Raw genomic sequence first — 22,362 nt, 5'->3', positions numbered from 1 at the left:
CTTTTACAGTGTCATAAAGTTTCTAGTGATAATGTTGGAAGATAATCATCTTTATGATACCGTAGAGGGTTCATTGACCTGCCTGTGTTTTACCATCTCTTACCTTTTTGTACATTCTTTTTTCCTTGTTTATGTTCCTATTTTATTTAATGCTCGGTCGGAGTAGTAGCCACACCGTGGTTTGTTTAGTTGTGTGCTTGGTTTCCCTTGTAGGTTTTAGCTTTTCATGTGTATATATATATATATATTTGTCGTTTGCTTCCTAGTTAGATTATTGTTACTATGTGTTGTATGTTGCTTAGAGGCACACTAAATTGGGTGGCCTTAAAAATCTCAAAATAAGCAAATAAAACAACTTCAACCTTTAAAATATACCTTGAGGTTTTCCCCGTCCTCCCATGTTAACTTTTAATGGTTTCAATGGTTTCATTGCTGTTTTTAATGAAGTCGTAAGCTGCCCAGAATTGCTCAACAATGAAATAGGCAATGAATAAATGTAATAAAGAAAGTAGTAAAAATAAAAAAAAATTATTTGTTTATTCAGTCATTCACTTATTTGGACCCAAAACCAAGGATGTGGAAAGACAGCATCACAAAAACAACAGCAGAGACTGAAATTCATTGCCGCAAGTTGCAAAATTTAAACAGCAAACTTGGACTTTAAAAAACTCGGGTGGTACTCTTAGATTGCTGGCAATTTTTAAAAAAAAATAAAATAAGTGTTGGCCCAGGACATACATTTCACCGTTTTTATTTTATTTTATTATTCTATTCTATTCTATTCTATTCTATTCTATTCTATTCTATTTTATTTTATTTTATTTTATTTTATTTTATTTTATTTTATTTTATTTTATTTTATTTTATTTTATTTTATTTTATTTTATTTTATTTTATTTTATATTTTATTTTATATTTTATTTTATTTTATTTTTTATCCTTTATTTTATTTATTTTATTTTATTATTTTATTTTATTATTTTATTTTATTTTAGTATTATTTTATTTTAGTATTATTTTATTTTAGTATTGTTTTATTTTATTTTAGTATTATTTTATTTTAGTATTATTTTATTTTATTTTATTTATTATTTTATTATTTTATTTTATTTTTCATTTTTATATTTTGTTTTATTGTTTTATTACTTTATTTCATTTTTTCTATTCCATTCTATTCTATTTTTTGTTGTTTTATTTTATTATTTGATTTCATTCCATTTTATTATTTTATTTTTATATTTTTTGTTTTATTTTTTATTGTTTTATTATTTTGTTTTATTATTTTATGTTTTCTATTTTATTATTCTATTCTATTTGTTATTATTTTATTTTACAGTATTTTATTTTATTTTTATTTTGTTTTTTGTTATATTATATACGTGCCACCCATCTCGTCTAGGGGTGACTCTTGGTGGCTTAATTTTTTTTTTAGAAGGGCTGGATTTAAATCAGATCGAAAAAGAACCACATAAAACGGAATTCTTTGAAAGGGATGTCCTTGGTAGGGAGTCCGCATACAAGAAATAACCCATAAAAACTGCTCCCTGCTAATCAGATCCAAAATTGGCACTAAAGCGCCAGTTGCAACTGATAAGGCCAAACCAAATAAGAAACCTATGTGTCATCAGAGCGAGAACATTTGCAATCCACCCAAGGGAGGGGAAGCTATTATACTGTACATAAAGACTTGCAGTCGTGAAAAATGGCCCTTATTTTGTTTCTACCACCTGCAGTTTCTCATGTCAGAAGGGACCTTGTTTGAACTGAGGAGAATCTGTGCTTGACTCTTTAAAAAAAAAAAACGATCTCAAGAATCGACTCTCGAAAGAGATCTTTCGGGAATCTCAAAAATCGACACACTAAAAACGCAGATGTTTGTTTAGATGTTTAGATGTTTATTAACATTTGTAGGCCGCCCTTTTCCCTGAGGGGACTCAGGGCGGCTCACATAAAATCAGGGAGGGGGAATACAAACAATAACGTAGACACATATAATAAAAGTAATAAGCAACATACATTCATCATTCGGGAGGGGCGGCTATCCTTGTCCCCAGGCCTGACGGGCTAGCCAGTTCTTAAGGGCTGTGCGGAAGGCCTGGACGGTGGTGAGGGTACGAATCTCCACGGGGAGTTCGTTCCAAAGGGTCGGGGCTACTACTGAGAAGGCCCTCCTCCTTGTAGTTGCCAGCCGGCACTGGCTGGCCGATGGAATACGGAGGAGGCCTAATCTATGAGATCTAATTGGTCGCAGGGAGGTAATTGGCAGTAGGCGGTCTCTCAAGTATCCAGATCCACTACCATGCAGGGCTTTATGGGTGACTAATAGCACCTTGAAGCGCATCCGGAGATCGACAGGTATCCAGCGCAGCTCGCGGAGGATAGGTGTTATGTGGGTGAACCGAGGTGCACCCACAATCGCTCGCGCGGCCGTGTTCTGCACTAGCTGAAGTCGCCGGATGCTCTTCAAGGGCAGCCCCATGTAGAGCACATCGCAGTATTCCAGCCTAGACGTCACAAGGGCCCGAGTGACTGTTGTGAGAGCCTCCCGATTCAGGTAGGGTCGCAACTGGCGCACCAGGCGAACCTGGGCGAATGCCCCCCTGGTCACAGCCGTCAGGTGGTGGTCAAACGATAGCTGTGGATCCAGGAGGACTCCCAAGGGAAAATAACCAGGAGCCAAAAGCGTCGGAATAAACAAGAATGTTTTCACATTCCGTAAAAAGCCTATCCTTTGGATAACTTTCATCTCTGAATATTTCCCCAAGGTGGATCCGAGGACTGGAACTGATCCACAAACATCAGGGCGTGTTTCATCCCAAATCCCTCTGAAATCCACGCTGAAGCGAACGCAAGCATCATCTCAGCTCTCGGAGTCCGAGAGTTGAGTTGAAAAAAACCAGGGTTTTGGCTTGCAAGTTGGCTGCCTCTGTTTCCCTTCTTCTCACCTATGACATTTTGATTCTCTTTTTCAGCCTGAATTTGCCTCCTTTTGTTTTTTGGTTATTCAAGGTTTGCCACATTCAGCGATTCTGAATCATCCTTTCTTTTAGGCTGAAAGAAACTAAGCTAAGATCTACTGTATATGAAGCTGTTGACACCTGAACAGCCCAAGAAGCTGCCTTTGTGTCCATTGTTTTGCTTAAGTAAACAGCAGTGAATGTAGGCTTAACAGTGGAAGGCGTTTTTCCCCTCCATACTCGCCCAAACCACAGACGTATTCTATAACTTTACAAAAAAAAAAAAATTGGTTCTCCGTGTTGACTTTCTCTCTGTAGCAACAATGATGCCTAAGAAACATAAACACATAAAAAATGATTTATAGCCCAGTGTTGAAGAAGTTGATGAATAGATGCCATTTAGGCATAAACAGAGAGAGAATGAATTGGGTGGTTTAAACATGCCTGCTGTGTCACTTTAAATACACTCCCTTCAACTCTGCCCAGGTCTTCATTTGAGCCTTTATTCTCCTGTAGGCAGAACTCCTGAAAACAAAAGCGAGAATTTAACGCAACGTCGGAGGTGTTCTGACAATCAGATTAAATCTCGAAAGTTCTCTTCAAGGACACCCACTGTTCTGACCTAGGCTTCTGGATAAAGCATAAATCACAATCTTAATTCCCCCAAACCATCTTTTATTTATACGGCTGTTGAGTATGGCCATCAACAGCCTACAAGGCTTCACAAACAGTCTGTGAAGATTCCGACAGATGTCTGCTTGAGTTGCCGCAGTCTTTCAGGCGAATGTTGATAAACACCCACCTTATCTCCCTTGGAATGCTGCCAGAGACCTAATTGCCAATTAGTTTTGCAACGCCAAACGTAGCACAGAATCAAACAGGACTTCTCAGAGCTTGAAACTGACCAGATGTACTAATTGTTCCCTCCAAAAGCTCACATCCCGTTCACTCCTCTTTTATGTTTTACTGGAGGGGGCAATCATCTTCAAGCCTTACTCCCAAGACGACTCTTAATTGTTCTTGCCTTCTGGCAGTTCTGTGCATGCGCACACTGGGAACAGGCTCCCTTGTTCTTCTGCCTTGCTGATGTCAGGCTCCGGAGGCTCCGGAGGCAGCAAATAACTACCAGATGGCCTTGGTCCTCTCTCTGTCTCCAACATAGAGTCCTCATCCGAGCCTTCCCCAGACTCCAGGACTGACCCATGTTCCTCCCTAACCTCCTCACTGTCCGACTCCGCTGCCAGCTCTGCTGGCCACTGGTGGGCCACAATGCCCACTTCCTTTTGTACTTTACTGCAAGCCCCATAGATAAATAAATCTAAGATAAGTTGGCCGTATCGTTTCTGTCAATTCAACTAACATCTGAAATGAGTAATTGTGCATTTGACGTTTGATGTAAAAACTTTAAAAGCGAAAGGCGGTTGATCGGCACTTGGATTTTCCTGATTTTGAAAGAAATCAAGGGTGTAAAGGATGTTCCTGGGTGATAGTTGGGATCGTTTGTGACTTACAATCAATGTTCCAATTTGGCCAACAAGTTGTGATAAAAACCTACAGTTCTGTTCTCGAAGCCACCAAGTTTTATTTTCCTTCTCCATCACGTCTAGTTTCAGGAATGCTAACCAACCCTTAGCACAACTTTTCCAAAGTTTTGGGTGGTTGACGTCCCTCCCCTCCCCCCCTCATTCTTCTTCTTTTGCCTATTCCTGAAACTTCCATACTAACTGTGGTTTTTTTCTCTTGTTTGTTATTTTCATTTTCTCTCTACAGAAAAGCCAGAGTTGGTACAATGTAAGTATTTCAGCTTTTCCCCCCCCTAATTAAATTGTTGTTACCTGCATGAAGAAGGGTTGGGAAGATATGAGCTTTTGCAATTTCACTCTTCAACATAAGAAAAAAAATGAGTGTAGATTTTGGAGTTAGCTTTTTATTAACCAGAAGCGTATATTAAATCATAGATAGTCTTCTGCTTTAGGAAAGCCTCTTGTGACTGCTAGATTCTTAGCATCTGTGGTTGCAAAACATCAAAAGGAATCACATGCTCTCTTTTCTAACAAGCCCATTTTATTCAGGTTTCTCTGATTCATTGCGCCTCTGACGAAGGGAGCTGCAGCATAAGAAAACTTTAATAACACTTTTAATCAAATTTCCTCAGCAGATAAGGGGCTACCTGAATATTTTTTTGCTAGGGCCTTAGAAAAGGGGCCAATTTTATCAAGCCAAGGGAACGAATGTTATATTTTATACAATTTTTAATGCGCTGTTTCCTTTTGTCACTGAATTTTCTGTTTTCCACATTTAAGGGCGTTACGTTGGGAATGCTGATGGTTTGACTTTCTTTTCCATAAACATAAATCAAACATAATTTGGGGGCCTGGTTGGATTTTTTTTTTCCTGGGGGGGGGGGAGGAAACGCATGGAGTATTTTGGATCTAAATAGAAGAAACATTTTTTTTAAGTTATTTTCACTCCATGCAGTGTCTTACCATTTTAGCCAAAACACCAGCAAATCTTTTGCCCACCCTGTGTGGTCTTCTTCCTTAAATATCGAAGCAATAGGTTTCTTTATTTTAACTTTTGGTTGAATAATTTGACCTCCTGAACTTGAAATCATGGTTTGTACAAATCAGGGGATACTGTTCAGATTATCAGACAGTTTCCACTGCAAAAGGGTCATGGCACAAACACCAAGGAACTGTTTGTGTTTCTGTTTGTTAAGTTGAAATGTGCTCTCTGCATTTTGCGGGTTTTAAGATCTGTTTTCCTGGGTGATGAATTGATCCCACGGTGGACTAATTCTCCTTAGGAAGTTTCTTTTTTTGCTTTCCATTTGGCAACATTCTTTGGCTTCTATTATTATGCCATGAAAAGCATAGAAATAGACCGCTGATATCCATCCCCTTGTATGTGTGCCAAGTGAATTAAATTTGTTACACTCTTCTTCTTTTTTTTTGAGCCAGCTGTGTGCAGCAGCTGCCAAAAAAGCCAACATAGTTCTAGGCTGCATAAACAGAGGGAGAGAATCAAGATCACGTGAAGTGTTAATACCACTTTATAAGGCCTTGGTAAGGCCACACTTGGAATACAGCATCCAGTTTTGGTCACCACTTCTTTCTGAACTTCCTGCGTTGCTAGTTCTCTTGTCTGGCAATATTAGAAAGCCGCAGTTGTAGAAAATTTAGTTTTCGTCACCACGATGGGAAAAAGATGTGGAGACTCTAGAAAGAGTGCAGAGAAGAGCAACAAAGAGGATTAGGGGACTGGAGGCTAAAACATATAAAGAATGGTTGCAGGAATTGGATGTGTGTATTTTGATGAAAAGAAGGACTAGGGGTGACATGATAGCAGCGTTCCAATATCTCAGGGGTTGCCACAAAGAAGAGGGAGTCAAACTATTCTCCAAAGCATCTGAGGGCAGGAGAAGAAGCAATGATTGAAAACTAATCAAGGAGAGAAGCAACTTAGAACTAAGGAGAAATTTCCTGACAGGTAGAACAATTAATCAATGGAACAACTTGCCTCCAGAAGTTGTGAATGCCCCAACACTGGAGGTTTTTAAGAAGATGTTCGATAGTCATCTGTCTGAAGAGGTGTAGGGTTTCCTGCCTAGGGAGTGGGTTGAACTAGAAGACCTCCAAGGTCCCTTCCAACTCTGCTATTCTATTCTATTCTTGTGAGTTTGGATACCCAAAGGTGACACTCTAATATAATTTCTTGGGGGAGCAGTCCACTCTCTATCTTTAATCCTTCATTCAGCCTGACTATTTGACTTGTAATTTCATGAATATATTTTAAAACAGACCAGTGATCATCAGATTTATTTGATTTTTTTTTTAAAAAAACCAGATACATTTATTTTATTTAATGAAAACCTTTATGCATCCTCCCATCTTTCAGCCGACTGGTCGGCTGCCAATCAAGAATTAAAATCCTTGTATAAAATCGTTTTAAAAAGTATGAAAACACAACTGATTAAAACTTAAACAAAAACCTGGCGCCAATCCATGTTTACTGTAAAGTAAATTTACTGGGACTATGTCTTTAAGTATCTTACATAATGTCCCTTGGGCAAAGTTAAAAGATTTAGAGGAAAGTCCCCTGAAAGCACGGAAGGATTCAACTTGAATTCTTCTAATTTTCTTCATCTCGCTAGATTGTGTATGTGTGCAGCATGTACACGCAGATTTTCTAAGTAAACTTATTTTGTCTTCAAGTCGTAATGGGTCTCTTGACAACCACATGAACAAGCCCAAGTTTGTTTGTTGCCTGCTATTTTCAGACCATCTTTGCCCTGCTGAGAGAGAGATAATCCTAGATCAGTGTTTCTCAACCTTGTCAACTTGAAGATGTCTGGACTTCAACTCCCAGAATTCCCCAGCCAGCGAATGCTGGCTGGGGAATTCTGGGAGTTGAAGTCCAGACATCTTCAAGTTGACAAGGTTGAGAAACACTGTCCTAGATCAACCAGTTGGCTTCTGTGCCCAAGGCCTAGATTTCCCCACACCTAGTCCTGCACCTTAACCTCTAGCATGAACGATAATGATAGAGTTGAAATGGGCTCGTAGTGATAGCCGCTTGCCGCATTACTAAGCAATAGTGTTTGCACAACATGAGTAATTGTATCGTGGGAGATTATCCATGATTGACAGCAGTCAAGTAGACTCCAACAGACATTTCCTTTTCAGAACACAAGGGTACTGGGACAGTAAGGCCTCCCAGGTGTCTTTTCATAGATAGTCCTCCCAAGACAGCTTCCAAAAAGGACAAATCATTAGTGTGAAGTTTGTGGTATTGTTGATGGCTAAAGCCCCCCCCAAAAAATTGTAACTGCTTTCAAAGACTAGGTCAATGATGGTGAACCTTTTTGACACCCAGTGCTGAAAGCATCTCGCCTGGCACGCAGTCCAGAAGAGGATCTGCCCAGGTGGCATACACACCCCGGAAAATGAACTTCCGGTTTCCAGCGCACGGATACGCACTGGCCAGCTAATCTTCCGGTTACTGGCACACATGTGCGCCCGGCAATCAGCTGGCGGATGTGGAAGACAGAAGGCCAGCTCTTCTAGTTTCCATGCAAGAAGTCCAGCTGATCGTCGCACGCGCATGCATGCCAGAAACGCAGAAGAGTGGGCAACACCGTTGCGTGCCAGGTGACATGGTTCGGCATCCCACTTCGGGCACATTTGCCAGCGTGGGATTAGGTGATGGTTTGGATAACGTTCTGTGATGGGTTTTGTGTTTCAACACATGCATGTGAAGCAAGTGTCACCTGTCCTGTCCTTGCTGTTTTATTGATGTCACCTTGTTTCTCCTCCATGTACCTTCAGCATGAGAGACAACACATCCGAAGAGTAAGCAAAAGACTTCTCTATCGCTGGATTTAATTTTTTCCTCCTCCTCCTCCTCCTCCTCCTCCTCCTCCTCCTGGAATGAACTCCCCGCAGGGATTCGGACCCTCACCTCTCTCCAGGCCTTCCGAAAAGCCGTCAAAACCTGGCTTTGCCGGCAGGCCTGGGGGTGATGAGTTCCCTCCCCTCTCAACTTGTATGGTTGTGTGACTCTTGCTTATTTTAATTATCTGTAGTTCGTTTTATGTTCCCCTTTTTCCCCTTTTGAATTGTTCGCCGCCCTGAGTCCTCCCGGAGAAGGGCGGCATACAAATAATAAAATTCTGTTCTATTCTATTCTTCTCCCGCTTCTTGTTCCCAGATGAAAACAGTGCTGGTAGAATAGGGCTGGTTTCCTTCCTCCCCTCCCCTTTCCTAAATCCCACTTTTTATTGTGCTCTGGAGTCCTGTAAGGCTGCCTGGTTCTGGTTTTATAATTCTAATGGTCTGAGATGAAACATTAAAAAAGGAAGAATTCTGGATACGACCCAGATTTGAGAGACGCCTGTCATCTTAAATTCTGAAGGGAAAAAACCCCCAAAGAAATTCAACTTAACATTCCTGTTGATTGTGTGGTCCACTTATTAGTAATAAAACTCTTATGGAGAACCTCTGCCTTAGAAAGGACTCGGACCTCGTACCTTCTCAGAAGACCATGGATGGTAAAGATGTGATGACACCCAGCTCTATTCTTGCAAGTTTTTGCTGGTGGTTTCATCTCCTACCAGCCTTTCCTTACTGTTGCGATGTCCCTCTTGCTGGCCCTTCCTGTCCTGTGGTTCCCATGAACTTTCTGAGCCGCAGAAGTTCGTCTCACCTTAACCACCTTGCAAATCTCCCCTGTAGGCTTTCATTGGTAGAATCTTGTGTCCCCCCCAAGCGCTATCTGCCTAGCTTCCTAGAATCGTGTTCTTTTGTACGTTTTGACCATTTAACTTGATTTGAGCGTGTTAGGCATGACTTTAGCAGGCATCTCAGCTTCGTAGCTGTCTCCATAGCCCACTCCCCATGAGGATTTGCTGCGTCAGGTGGGGGACAATCTACTACACGGGCAGTCCTCGAGCTAATACTGTAACAGAACTCAGAATTTCCTTTGTGAGTCGTGATGCAGAGCGGGCGTATCGAACTCGATTTCATTGAGGGCTGCATCAGGGTTGCGTTTGACCTTGGGTGGGGGAGGGGGGCTGTGGCCAGGGTGGGCATGGCCAGCTCTCTCCTAAACCACATAGCAGGCGGTTGAACCAGAAGACCTCCCAGGTCCCTTCCGACTCATTGCTATTCTGTTAAATCTATTTCTGACCGAATGTCCTCCAGTGTTATCGGCCCGCTCATCATCCGTCGATACCTGTAACCGAAGCCTTTGGCTCCGTGCAAATAAAACAAACGCATCCGACGATCATGATTGTGTGTGTTTTGCACTCGTAAACAGGTGTGTAATTATTTTTTTTTAAAAAAGAAGCTGAGCAGGAGTACAACGATCGCAATCCTGAACGGCATCTCTTGCTTTCTACATTTTCCTTAAGATCCTCAAGGTAGCATCCCCTTCCTACCATCTCGTGTTCTGATCACTCTACGCTCTCATGGCTTTCTGCTCTTGGATTTGACGAACCTCATCCTTTCTCGTGGTCCTTATGAACTTGGGCAGATCCCCCCCCCCACCTGCCACTGCTTCTGTCCCGTGCCCTCTTCTGGCTTCCTCCTGCCACGTTCGGCTGGGTTTTTCGTGGCCCAAAATGCCTTGCGTTGAAAGAAGTCAACCAACCCAAGAGACAGAGCCATTGTGTCTCCTGTGACATCCTTCACCTCAACCACCACCCAGTCATTAACATCCTTCTCTTCCTGTACCAAACTGTCCCAGCTCCTGCTGTTTGCGGTAGAGTTAATGTTTACACTCTTCTTGGCTCCTCCGAGGGCCGTTTCCTTCCACTTTGGGCAGGGAGAGAGATAGAGAGATAGAGAGAGATAAGCATCTTTCTGATCTTTCTAAGGTTTCTCCCATCCCTCCATCGGTCCCTCCATCCACCCATCCCTCAAGGGAGGAGGCAACATCAATCGATCCAGCACTGAAAAGACTCCATTGTTTTCACAAATATTCCATCTACCATCTAACCAGTTGCTCTGAGTTTCGCCCGGGAGAGTTGGCCAAGATTGCTTTTAGCAGCTGGTGTCCTATGCAAATCATAAAGTTGACTTCACTCCCCCCCACCCCCACCCCAAACTGCATGGGTAAATACAGGTAGTCCTCGATTTATGACCGCAATTGAGCCTCCCCCCCCCATTTCTTTGGTTAAGTCAGACATTCGTTAAGGGAGTTCTACCACTCCTTGCCAAATTTTGCAGATGTCGGCCAGGCAGCTCTCCAAGCCAGATGAAGTCTGTGACTGTAAATTCTCCCAAGCCAGATAAGGTCTGTGACTGTAAATCCTCCCAAGGCAGATGAAGTCTGTGACTGTAAATCCTCCCAAGGCAGATGAGGTCTGTGACTGTAAATCCTCCCAAGCCAGATAAGGTCTGTGACTGTAAATCCTCCCAAGACAGATAAGGTCTGTGACTGTAAATCCTCCCAGGCCAGCTAAGGTCCGTGACTGTAAATCCTCCCAAGCCAGCTAAGGTCTGTGACTGTAAATCCCCCCCAAGCCAGATAAAGTCTGTGACTGTAAATCCTCCCAAGCCAGCTAAGGTGTGTGATTGTAAATCCTCCCAAGACAGATAAGGTCTGTGACTGTAAATCCTCCCAAGCCAGATAAGGTCTGTGACTGTAAATCCTCCCAAGCCAGATAAGGTCTGTGACTGTAAATCCTCCCAAGCCAGCTAAGGTCTGTGACTGTAAATCCCCCCTCCCCCAAGCCAGATAAGGTCTGTGACTATAAATCCTCCCAAGCCAGCTAAGGTGTGTGATTGTAAATCCTCCCAAGACAGATAAGGTCTGTGACTGTAAATCCTCCCAAGCCAGATAAGGTCTGTGACTGTAAATCCTCCCAAGCCAGCTAAGGTCTGTGACTGTAAATCCCCCCCTCCCCCAAGCCAGCTAAGGTCTGTGACTGTAAATCCTCCCAAGCCAGCTAAGGTGTGTGATTGTAAATCCTCCCAAGCCAGATAAGGTCCATGACTGTAAATCCTCCCAAGCCAGATAAGGTCCGTGACTGTAAATCCTCCCAAGCCAGCTAAGGTCTGTGACTGTAAATCCCCCACAAGCCAGATAAGGTCTGTGACTGTAAATCCCCCCAAGCCAGATAAGGTCTGTGACTGTAAATTCTCCCAAGCCAGATAAGGTCTTTGACTGTAAATCCTCCCAAGCCAAATAAGGTCTGTGACTGTAAATCCTTCCAAGCCAGATAAGGTCTGTGACTGTAAATTCTCCCAAGCCAGATAAGGTCTTTGACTGTAAATCCTCCCAAGCCAAATAAGGTCTGTGACTGTAAATCCTTCCAAGCCAGCTAAGGTCTGTGACTATAAATCCTCCCAAGCCAGCTAAGATGTGTGATTGTAAATCCTCCCAAGACAGATAAGGTCTGTGACTGTAAATCCTCCCAAGCCAGATAAGGTCTGTGACTGTAAATCCTCCCAAGCCAGCTAAGGTCTGTGACTGTAAATCCCCCCCTCCCCCAAGCCAGATAAGGTCTGTGACTGTAAATCCTCCCAAGCCAGCTAAAGTGTGTGATTGTAAATCCTCCCAAGCCAGATAAGGTCCGTGACTGTAAATCCTCCCAAGCCAGATAAGGTCCGTGACTGTAAATCCTCCCAAGCCAGCTAAGGCCTGTGACTGTAAATCCTCCCAAGCCAGCTAAGGTCTGTGACTGTAAATCCCCCACAAGCCAGATAAGGTCTGTGACTGTAAATCCCCCCAAGCCAGATAAGGTCTGTGACTGTAAATTCTCCCAAGCCAGATTAGGTCTGTGACTGTAAATCCTCCCTTGAAAGACTTTGCTAGATATGAATGAGCAGAATTCACAGTCAATTAATAAAAGGTTTTTTTTTTGTCGGGACCAGGGGTTTGCTTCATGCTCCTCAGACCGAACACATTCCTAGAGAATTTCGGACAAACAAAATCAATGGGGGAAAAGCCTGATTCGCTTCCCGGCCATGCTATTGATTTAACTGCAATGATTCGCTTAGTGACCGCAGCATAATAGGTTATAACCTGGGGCGTGACTTGTTTAACATCTGCCTTGCTCAGCAACGGGAATTTGGGGCTCAATTGTGAGTCAAGGCCTACCAGTAAAAACTTGGTGAAGAAGCGCATATACCCTCTGAGTTGCACGATTCCCAAACTGGCTTGAGAGAGCGCCGTTGCGATAAACAATCCGATGAATTTGGATTATTTTGCCTTCTTACTTGGCCTCCACAGACAGTCCTCGACTTACAAAAATTCACTTCGTGGCCGCTCGACATTAAAGGGGCCCTGAACAAAAGTGACTTATGGCCACTTTTCACACTGATGTCCATTTGCCACATTCCCGCGTTCAGGTGATTCACATTCATTTGCTTGGCAACCGATTCATATTTATGACGATTGCAGTGTCCCGGCGTCACCTGATCCCCTTTTGCAACCTTCTGACAAGCAGAGTCAGCGGGAGAGCTAGATTCACTTAACAACCACGTGACTAATTTAACGACTGCAGCGGTGCACTTAACAAAGGGGGCGAGAAAGCTTGACTTTAACAAATTCCTCACTTAGTAACCTAAATTTGGGGCATTCGTTTTTGGTCGTAAGTCAAGGACTACCTGCATTTCTTCCTTTCCACCTAGTAGCTTTTTTCAGGCAACGCCCTGAAAAAATGGGCAACGCCCATTGCTGATCTGAGTTCCGGAAGTTTAAACCTGGTACCATCTAGCCTCCCCAGTTGGGGTTTCAAATGATCTTCATCCTTAGGTAATGCAGACGTTTCATTACCCAACTAGATTACAACATCAGTGCAGTAGTAAGGAGCACAGTTTGCTGTCAGTTTATGCTCTGGTGGCTTGCCCTGTCTGTGTTGCTCAGGGTGATCTTAGAGATTCTTCAGTTGATTCTCTAAGATTCTCTAAAACCACCCCCAACCAACACTGACGGGGCCAGTCACAAAAATATAAACCGACAGCCAAAACTGCACTCCTTACCACTGCACTGATGACGTTACCAGGTTTGGATAACGAAACGTCTGCAAGAAAAGCAGCACGCCCAGAGAGCACCCAGAGCATCTCAACCCCGAGTTACAAATATTCCCCTTTATTTATCTCTAATGTACGCCATCCATGTTATTTATTCATAAGTCACATATCCAACATATAGTGCCAGAGTAATAGAAGCTGTAATAGAGACTTTGCCGATTTCCTGGCTGTGACAAATGAAGCAAAAAAATATTATATCTGTAATCCAGGTGTACGTTTATAGTATTTTATATTTCGTATTTTTATCTCTTGTGTTTTTTTCTTGTGGGAATGTGATGTGGATGCGCCATATGATAAATATATAATAAGTTGTCTTCCAGTAATTATTCTTTTCCATTCCATGGAGAACGTTTTCTGGACTTAGTAAGCTGTTTTAAGACAAAGAGAGGCTAAGAGTTATCAAAGATGGGAGCTGTCATTGGAATTCCTGGAAAAAAAAACCTCAGAATGGCTTCAGACAAGATTTATTCATTTCTGCCATGGATGTTTCTCACTTCAGTTGGTTTCGGACTACATTTTACTATGAACTCACATCACGCTCTCAAACCGTAACTTACCCCTCTTTAAAGAGTCATTAAAGTTCAAACTTGGCTGAAGAGGATAAGTTTGAAAAGACCGAGAAGTTGTTCATCGGAAGACGTGAGCCAACAGCGAAGGAAGTTCTCCAAAGTTCTTGATTGAACTCCTAGAAGGTGGGAATGGTGGTGAAGGTTCAGATGATGGCATGTATGTCCAGGTGAGGCCCTGGGGGATCAGAGGAAGGGCCAGATGTGGCGATAGGACCCAGATGTGGATGGAATGGACATGAGAGTGAGGAATATGAATTCTGATAAAGCATTTTCTCTTGTCTTCATTTCTTTGCCTTGGAAATTACAAGCTTTGCTCCTCCCCTCCCTCTCTCTCCCTGAGGAAGGAGAGGGGGGTCGTGGAGCTGGCTCAGATAAAACTGTTTGTTCTTTTATTCTGCTCTGCAATAGGAAGGGGGGGGGGCTTAAAAGCACTAGCCAGAATATTAGGAACAAGAATAGTTCACTTATTAAAAAAACCTCAAAACCCACATAGCTGGCACGCTTTGCAAGATACCTGTGACCTGGGGTGAAAAACAGGTGACGTGACATTTAGCTATTTAACATAACAAGTCTAAGGGTTTAGGGAGGGCTGAAATCCATATAACCGGTCAATATTATCTGTTATGCATGCATTACTAGGGGAAGGACAAAGGGTTCAATGCAACCACCCCTTTATAAAAACTGCCGTAAGATCCTAATCTTGGCCCCCTTGGTTAGCTTTTCAAAACCGGGGTCCTTAGATCTTGGTACCCAAATAAAAAGTATAATTCTGTATCACACCTTGCGTCCGGTGACTTATCGGCTTCGACACCAAGCAAGAGCCCAGTTTTGGGGGGGACAACAGTGGAGTTGAGCGAAAGGGAGCTTCCATTTCTTCTTGAACCCACCCGCGCTCTTCTCGGCCGGGGTCCTCTGTGCGAAGCGAGCCCCCGTTCAGTCAAAACAGTCCCCAGCGAGGGAGGATTTGGGATTCCACGCTCGGAGATTGGCTCCCTCCAGTGTCTCTTCTCTCCACCCTCCAAAACAAACTCAGCCCAAGCAATTCTGCCTTACAGGAAACATCTGCTGGATGGGAGGGACGGTGCTGGGTTACTCCAGGGCATTGGCCCACTGAATCACCCAGAGGCTGAAATGTAAAGCATGTGCGAAACATTGCCGTTGTCTTTTCCCCACCCCTTCTTCTACAAGGAGTAGGGGAGAAAAAAAACACAAATAAGCCAAGAGCAGAGAGGAGAGGAAGCCAAGAGCAAAAACTGCCTCTTCGGAGAAGACAAGAAAATATAGGAAAGTCCCCTTGTGCGAGTTCAGAAATTACCCTTGTGCTCATCCTGGATTCAGACGGAAGATCTCAAACCAGAAGGAATACTTGCTGCTCCTCCAAAGTTAAGTCCCAGACTTGGGAAGATTCTGCAAGATTGATATTTTTTTGGATCAACATCTTGAAGTGCAGTTGGCTCGTGACGGGACTTCTTCGTTGGTGCTTTCTTGCCACGGTTTAGGATTGCAAAGATCTGACGCCCGTTCAGTCTCTGGAAATAGATGCAGGATCCTCTTCAGAGTGTACAGCTTGATCCCAGGCACAACTTTTTTTTCCCTCCAGAGAGCACAACTCTCTGTGCAAAAAGGCACAATGTTTCCCAGCTGGAGGCACTTTTTGTGAAGCGCGGTGAAACACGGGAGCTGCGGCCGGACTCGAGGTGGAACGAACTTGGTCATCTTAGATTGTCCTGGAGAGGTGAATTGCTTTTCCTACCCCATTGGAGTCTCCCCCGCCAAAAAACCCACATATGAGTGGGTGGGGGAAATTAGGCTAGTGCCCTCAAGCAAGCACCCACTGTGGTTTCTTATTTTGGTGACAGTTGTTGTGCAAAGTGAAGGACGTTGGTCCTGTGTCCCGGTGAAGAGTGAAGAACGGAAGAAGCTCTTGCCGCTATGGAGGTTCTCTCAGAATGTGGAGTTCTTTGGAGCCTTCTCTTAGAACTGGAGGATCCGTGTCTGCTGTGTCACTTGAAATGGCTCTGCGATTTTCCCGAAGATTGTCGTGATTCAGCCTGGGAAGAAATCCCATCTGTGAGTGGTGTCCTGTCCGAATAGATCTCCTAAAGATGCTCTCCTGCTTCTTGCTTAGAAGCAGCTTGTTGTTGATAGGCCGAAGTTTTTGCCAGTTTCAATCCTGTGCTATCGCTTAGTGCTTTACTCTCGGTTAAGGTGAAGGGAGAAATGATGATGATGATGATGATGATGTGACTCTCGAAACAAAGATTTTCTTTTAATAAAAACGTTCAATAATTGTTTGGTGCAGATAGTACCTTCTTCACTATTCAGTGTTAAAGCATCGATAATTGGGATGGAATGGGTGATCTTTTGGCTTGACATTTTCTTTCTTTCTTTCTTTCTTTCTTCCTTCCTTCCTTCCTTCCTTCCTTCCTTCCTTCCTTCCTTTCTTTCTTTCTTTCTTTCTTTCTATCTATCATCTGTTTGTCTACATATCAACTTCTTTTTCTTGCTTACTTCAAATCTCTCCTTCTTTCTCTCTCCCTCTTCCTCCCACTCTCTTTCCTTCTCCTGCCCTCTCTCCCTCCATCTCCTCTATCCTTCTTTCTCTCTCCTGTTTCCTCCCTCCCTCCCACTCTCTCCTATTCTTTCCTTCTCTCTTCCTCCCTCCCTCTCCTCTCTCTCTCCCTCTTTTTCCTTCTCCCTCTCTCCCTCCCTCTCCTCTGTCCTTCTTTCTCTCTCCTTCTCTTTCCTCCCTCCCTCCCACTCTTTCCTTCTCTCTCCCTCCCTCCCTCTCCTCCTCTCTCTCTCTCCCCCTCTCTTTCCTTCTCCCTCTCTCCCTCCCTCTCCTCTATTCTTCTTTCTCTCTCCTTCTCTTTCCTCTCTCCCTCTCCCTCTCTCCCTCCCTCCATAGAGTTAAGCGCATCTTAGGGGAAACTTTGTACACAAGAGGCTAGAGAATTTTCCCCAGTTTGTCACTCTGATCTTCCTTAGATCCTTTCCTTCTAACAAGCCTTCCACTCTTCCCAGGTGTTGAGTCCAACCTATAAACAACGGAATGAAGACTTCAGGAAACTTTTCAAGCAGCTTCCCGAAACGGAGCGCCTCATTGTTGGTAAGACAATCCTCCCTTCATTTCCAGGCCTGTGAGAAGGCAAAGGTTCTCCAGGATCACAAAAGCCAGCCCCATCGGTTGAGGCTGGAGGAAAACTTGTTCTTTGCCCAGGAAGAAAATCCCTCCATCTCACCCTCTCTCATGTAGGGGTATTCAAGGTATCAAGCAATTTGGTCGTCCTTTTCGATTCAGTGCATCAAAGGGCCTTAGCGACACTTTTTTTCCAAATGGCAGCTGGATTTTCTTGGGGTTTTTCCTTGAAAACGTTTCACTTCTCATCCAAGAAACCAGTTCTGAAGAAGCTTCTTGAAAAGAGAAGTGAAACATTTTCAAGAGGGGGGGGGAGCACCAGAAACTCCAGCTGCCTTTTGAAAAAGACCTTTGAAATAACCATGACCTGGATCAGGGATCACCAACCTTTTGGATCTCGGGGCCCACTAAATTCATAATTTTAAATCCCGCAGAAAACAAATATGTTTTTTTTTAAAGATAAACAGTATTTAGTGCAATATAAAAAATGCATTTTTTTTCCTGCGGACCACCAAAATGTTCTTGCAGTTGGTGTCCACTGACCTGGATGATTGAGAATCTCCTTAATCCAAGACTGGGGATTTTGAAAACTAAATCTTGTTTGAACTACACCTTTTTGAAAACTTTTGAAAGCTTTTGAAAACTTTTGAAAACTTTTGAAAACTTTTGAAAACTTTTGAAAACTTTTGAAAACTTTTGAAAACTTTTGAAAACTTTTGAAAACTTTTGAAAACTTTTGAAAACTTTTGAAAACTAAACTTCTAATGTCTTCAATTGGAAAAAAGACGATACATTTATTGCTGACAAGAAGCCCCTTGTAGACTTTTGCCTGAAACAGACAAAATGAACTTATAATTAATACAATATAGAAAAAAAGATTCCGGGAAAAAAAATCCATTTTGCCATTTAAGGAAAATTTGGCCTCCAAAGTGTTAAAGTCAGAGATTTGAGCTTCCCGACAATTCTTATCGCCTAATTAGCTGAAAGTTTGAATCAATACTACATTTCTATGACTTTTTAAAGGCACGTTTACTAGATTCTTAATTGAAGGAGGAACTTTACTTCCAGTGGCAGGGAAAAGGAAGTTTTATATAAGCCAACTTACATAAAACAGTTAAGGACAACTAACTAGCATATTTTAGTAGTAAAAAAGGCTATATTTCCTTTCCAAGTGAACAGAAGTAGTGTTTCTTTTTAATCTATGACAACGTGAAGGGCCAAACTTGGCAAAACTCTGTTTAAATCAGTTACCAATTAACAGCAAATATTTTATTCTTTAGTGGTGTAATATCTTGGCTGTCACAATCTACACCAGGATTGGATGTCAGCAAAGAATGGGTTTTCTGTATCTCTGTGATGACCGTTAATGCTATCAGGATTTCTGCAGCCAGATCTGATCTCTTTTCCCTCCCTCCAATGGCAGTGGGCCATCTAGATTAAGCCTCAGACAAAAACACTTCTTGTTTTTAGAAGTTACTACCCCAAAACCCGGTGTTACCTGGGTATTTATTTATACGGGGAAAATGTCCGGAACAAACATAATTTCTAACGTTGGATTTTCCCTCTTACCAGAGGGAGCCCCATTCTGGAATACTGCAAAGCCGTTACCATGGCAACTCTGCTGCGCTGCACAGTAGAAGCCATTTTACGGCAGTACGGTAGAAGTCATTTTAAGGCAGAACAGGCGGTATCTTAACAGAACACACATCCCAAGCGGTGTTAGGGGTGTCTTACCCCCATATTATTTGTTTCCAGAGAATAAGTCATCTGTGTACCAAGTTTGGTTGAAATTGCTTGAGGCATTCTAGAGTTATGCTGGAGAAACACACACACACACACACACACACACACACACACACAAACACACACACTCTCTCTCTCTTTCAGAGCCATATATATATGGCTATATATATATACACATACATACATACATACATACATACATACATACATACATATATATATATATATATAGCGTGAAAAATATGCAGTTTGGCTTTTAGCTTGACTGAATCGTGTAGCTTTAATTAAGGTTGATTAAAAAGAGCAAGTAAGACTGGTGCCAGGAGCCCTTTGGTTCCATCCAACCATGTCACCCATCTGTTTCGAGAACTGGTTTGGAACGACCTTTGACCAGGAAGAGGAAGAAGCCTTTATCTATGGATTATCAAGAGATTTCCCACTTTACGATCTTCCTACTTAACAGCAATACGTTATTATTTGAGAGGAAAGCCTTAGGGCAAGATTTCGTTTCTGAAGTGGTTTGCCATTGCTTCCTTCATCGAGCTTTCGGAGGATAGCTTGACAACTTAACAGAGTTGGAAAGGACCTTGTGGGTCAACCCCCCCCACCCAAGCAGTTCGAATCCCTAGTGCCGCGTAACGGAGTGAGCTCCTGTTACTTGTCCCGGCTTCTGCTAACCTAGCAGTTCGAAAGCACGTATAAAATGCAAGTAGAAAAATAGGAACCACCTTTGGTTGGAAGGTAACAGCATTCCGTCTGCCTTCGGCGTTGAGTCATGCCGGCCACATGACCACTGAGACGTCTTCAGACAGCGCTGGCTCTTCGGCTTTGAAACAGAGATGAGCACTGCCCCCTAGAGTAGGGAATGACTAACACATATGTGCGAGGGGAACCTTTACCTTTTAACCTCTAGTCTGTCCATGATCTTTGTAACAGGCACCTGTTTGAAAGACGCTTAAATAATTCCCTCTGCCAAAAAAACCCACCCTTCTTTTTCCTTCCTTTTTATTTATCTTCCTCGTCCACCTTCCCAAATTTGTTTTTCTGCTGTGGTTGTTTAGACTGCAAGCAACCCAACATGTCTCTGTTTACTTTCTACCGTGGACAGCAGCACCCAATTCTATTTCGGTTCTTTATAAATATTTATATCCTTTTCGCTGCAATATGTCTCTCCCTCGGCCTTTCCCCCCAGATTACTCCTGCGCCCTTCAAAGAGATATTCTTTTGCAAGGCCGACTCTACCTCTCTGAAAACTGGATCTGCTTCTACAGCAACATCTTCCGCTGGGAAACCTTGGTGAGTTGTCTTCTTCAGCCCACCCCACCCCAGTTCATTGACTTCCCCTGTCATGGGTCAACCCTGAAAGTTTGCATTTGCTCCCCTTTATAACTTGGTGGCTTGTATCTTTACAATTTATATTAGGTATTTTTTTTAGTTTCCTAGTATGTTTTATGTTGATTCTATCACAAAGTCTTGTATTTTACAATTTATGATGAATGCGTTTTTAAGATGACTATGATCATGATTTATTATGTATAGCTTTTAAGTACAATGAAAGCTTATGTACCAAAGACAAATTCCCGGTGTGTCCTATCACACTTGGCCAATAAAGAAGTCCCTTCTCTTCTCTTCTCTTCTCTTCTCTTCTCTTCTCTTCTCTTCTCTTCTCTTCTCTTCTCTTCTCTTCTCTTCTCTTCTCTTCTCTTCTCTTCTCTTCTCTTCTCCTCTCCTCTCCTCTCCTCTCCTCTACCCTACCCTACCCTACCCTACCCTATCCTCTCTTCTCTCTTCTCTCTTCTCCTCTCCTCTATCCTACCCTACTTTATCTTCTCCTCTCCTCTCCCCTATCCTACCGTACCCTACCCTACCTTCTCTTCTCTCTTCTCCTCTCCTCTACCCTACCCTACTTTCTCTTCTCCTCTCCCCTATCCTACCCTATCCGCTCTTCTCCTCTCCTCTACCCTACCGTACCCTACCCTATCCTCTCTTCTCTCTTCTCCTCTCCTCTATCCTACCCTACTTTCTCTTCTCCTCTCCCCTATCCTACCCTATCCTCTCTTCTCCTCTCCTCTACCCTACCCTACCCTACTCTACCCTATCCTCTCTTCTCTCTTCTCCTCTCCTCTATCCTACCCTACTTTTTCTTCTCTTCTCCTCTCCTCTCCCCTATCCTACCCTACCCTACCCTACCTTCTCTTCTCCTCTACCCTACCCTACCCTATCCTATCCTCTCTTCTCTCTTCTCCTCTCCTCTATCCTACCCTACTTTCTCTTCTCCTCTCCCCTATCCTACCGTACCCTACCCTACCCTACCTTCTCTTCTCTCCTCCTCTCCTCCCCCCTTCTCCTCTACCCTACCCTACCCTACCCTATCCTCTCTTCTCTCTTGTCCTCTCCTCTATCCTACCCTACTTTCTCTTCTCCTCTCCTCTCCTCTCCCCTATCCTACCCTACCCTATCCTCTCTTCTCTCTTCTCTCTTCTCCTCTCCTCTATCCTACCCTACTTTCTCTTCTCCTCTCCTCTCCCCTATCCTACCATACCCTATCCTCTCTTCTATCTTCTCCTCTATCCTACCCTACTTTCTTTTCTCTTCTCCTCTCCTCCTCTCCCCTTCTCCTCTCCTCTCCACTCCCCTACTCTACCCCACCCTCTCTTCTCCTCTCCTCTCTTCTCCCCTTTCTTCTCTTCTCTCCTCCTCTCCTCTATCCTACCCTACTTTCTCTCCTCTCCTCTTCTCTCCTCTTCTCATTTCACCCTCCATGATGCTTCTAACCGTTGATCTCTTGACATAGTTGACCGTTCGTTTGAAGGACATCTGCACCATGACCAAGGAGAAAACTGCACGGCTCATTCCTAATGCTATCCAAGTTTGCACAGACACTGAAAAGGTACGTTCTTACAACTTTCCCCATTGGAGAACGGCAAGACCAGGAAACGTCCCTGAAGGACAAATCTAGGGGGTTGAGGGAAAACAGGAAATCTTGGACAGGATCGAAGCGGCATTAAATTCTCACAATCCAGTAGATCAATCGTGGCTCAAAGATCAGTTTGTCTAGAAGCATGCATGGTTTTTCTTTTTTTGAACAGCTGAAAATGGCTTAGAGCTTCTCTAGTAGGACCTTCTGACCTTCTTTGGTCTCATTGCTTCCACTAGTTAAACAAGTTCCCCCCCCACAAAAAGGTTAGGGACAAGGGAAAACCTTGCAAAGCTTGTTTACTGGTGGCAAAATCAGGGTACTTTCTGGGGATGGCCAGCTAAGCATGTCTCCACCCTGAAGACTTTCTGCTTATCTTTTATTCCCAGAGCCTTTACATCATCTAGATCAGGGGTGTCAAACTCAATTTCATTGAGGGCCGGATCAGCATTATGGTCGCCCTCAAAGGGCCAGGTGGGCACACTCAACCTGGCTCGCT

The 22,362-nt window shown here is 43.3% G+C and overlaps 1 protein-coding gene and 1 long non-coding RNA gene across 8 annotated transcripts in view; one reads left to right on the top strand and one right to left on the bottom strand.

The window, feature by feature from the left end:
• Nucleotides 1–15,071, bottom strand: part of LOC116516547 — a 35,263-nt gene extending 20,192 nt beyond the window's left edge. Inside the window, exons 1-3 of one of the 4 annotated variants that reach the window (XR_004256369.1) lie at nucleotides 14,845–15,068; nucleotides 14,053–14,463; nucleotides 5,992–6,175 (exon numbers count right to left, since the gene is read on the bottom strand). This is a non-coding gene — a long non-coding RNA (uncharacterized LOC116516547). Of the gene's footprint in view, nucleotides 1–5,991; nucleotides 6,176–13,359; nucleotides 13,923–13,943; nucleotides 14,464–14,844 lie in introns of those variants that run through there. The other 3 variants (XR_004256370.1, XR_004256371.1, XR_004256368.1) reach the window with 3 other exon arrangements.
• GRAMD1B (GRAM domain containing 1B) overlaps nucleotides 1–22,362 on the top strand; it is a 61,348-nt gene that overhangs the window by 12,421 nt on the left and 26,565 nt on the right. For 2 of the 4 annotated variants that reach the window (XM_032229111.1, XM_032229109.1), the window contains exons 2-5: nucleotides 4,728–4,748; nucleotides 17,089–17,173; nucleotides 20,139–20,242; nucleotides 21,741–21,836. In XM_032229111.1, coding sequence (XP_032085002.1) covers nucleotides 4,728–4,748; nucleotides 17,089–17,173; nucleotides 20,139–20,242; nucleotides 21,741–21,836 — 306 coding nt within the window. Of the gene's footprint in view, nucleotides 1–4,727; nucleotides 4,749–15,257; nucleotides 16,135–17,088; nucleotides 17,174–20,138; nucleotides 20,243–21,740; nucleotides 21,837–22,362 lie in introns of those variants that run through there. The other 2 variants (XM_032229108.1, XM_032229110.1) reach the window with 2 other exon arrangements.

Source organism: Thamnophis elegans, chromosome 13 (assembly GCF_009769535.1).
Source record: "Thamnophis elegans isolate rThaEle1 chromosome 13, rThaEle1.pri, whole genome shotgun sequence".
Classification (NCBI taxonomy): domain Eukaryota; kingdom Metazoa; phylum Chordata; class Lepidosauria; order Squamata; family Colubridae; genus Thamnophis; species Thamnophis elegans.
Note: the sequence above shows the minus strand (reverse complement) of the source record. Positions and strands in the feature narration are given on the sequence as shown.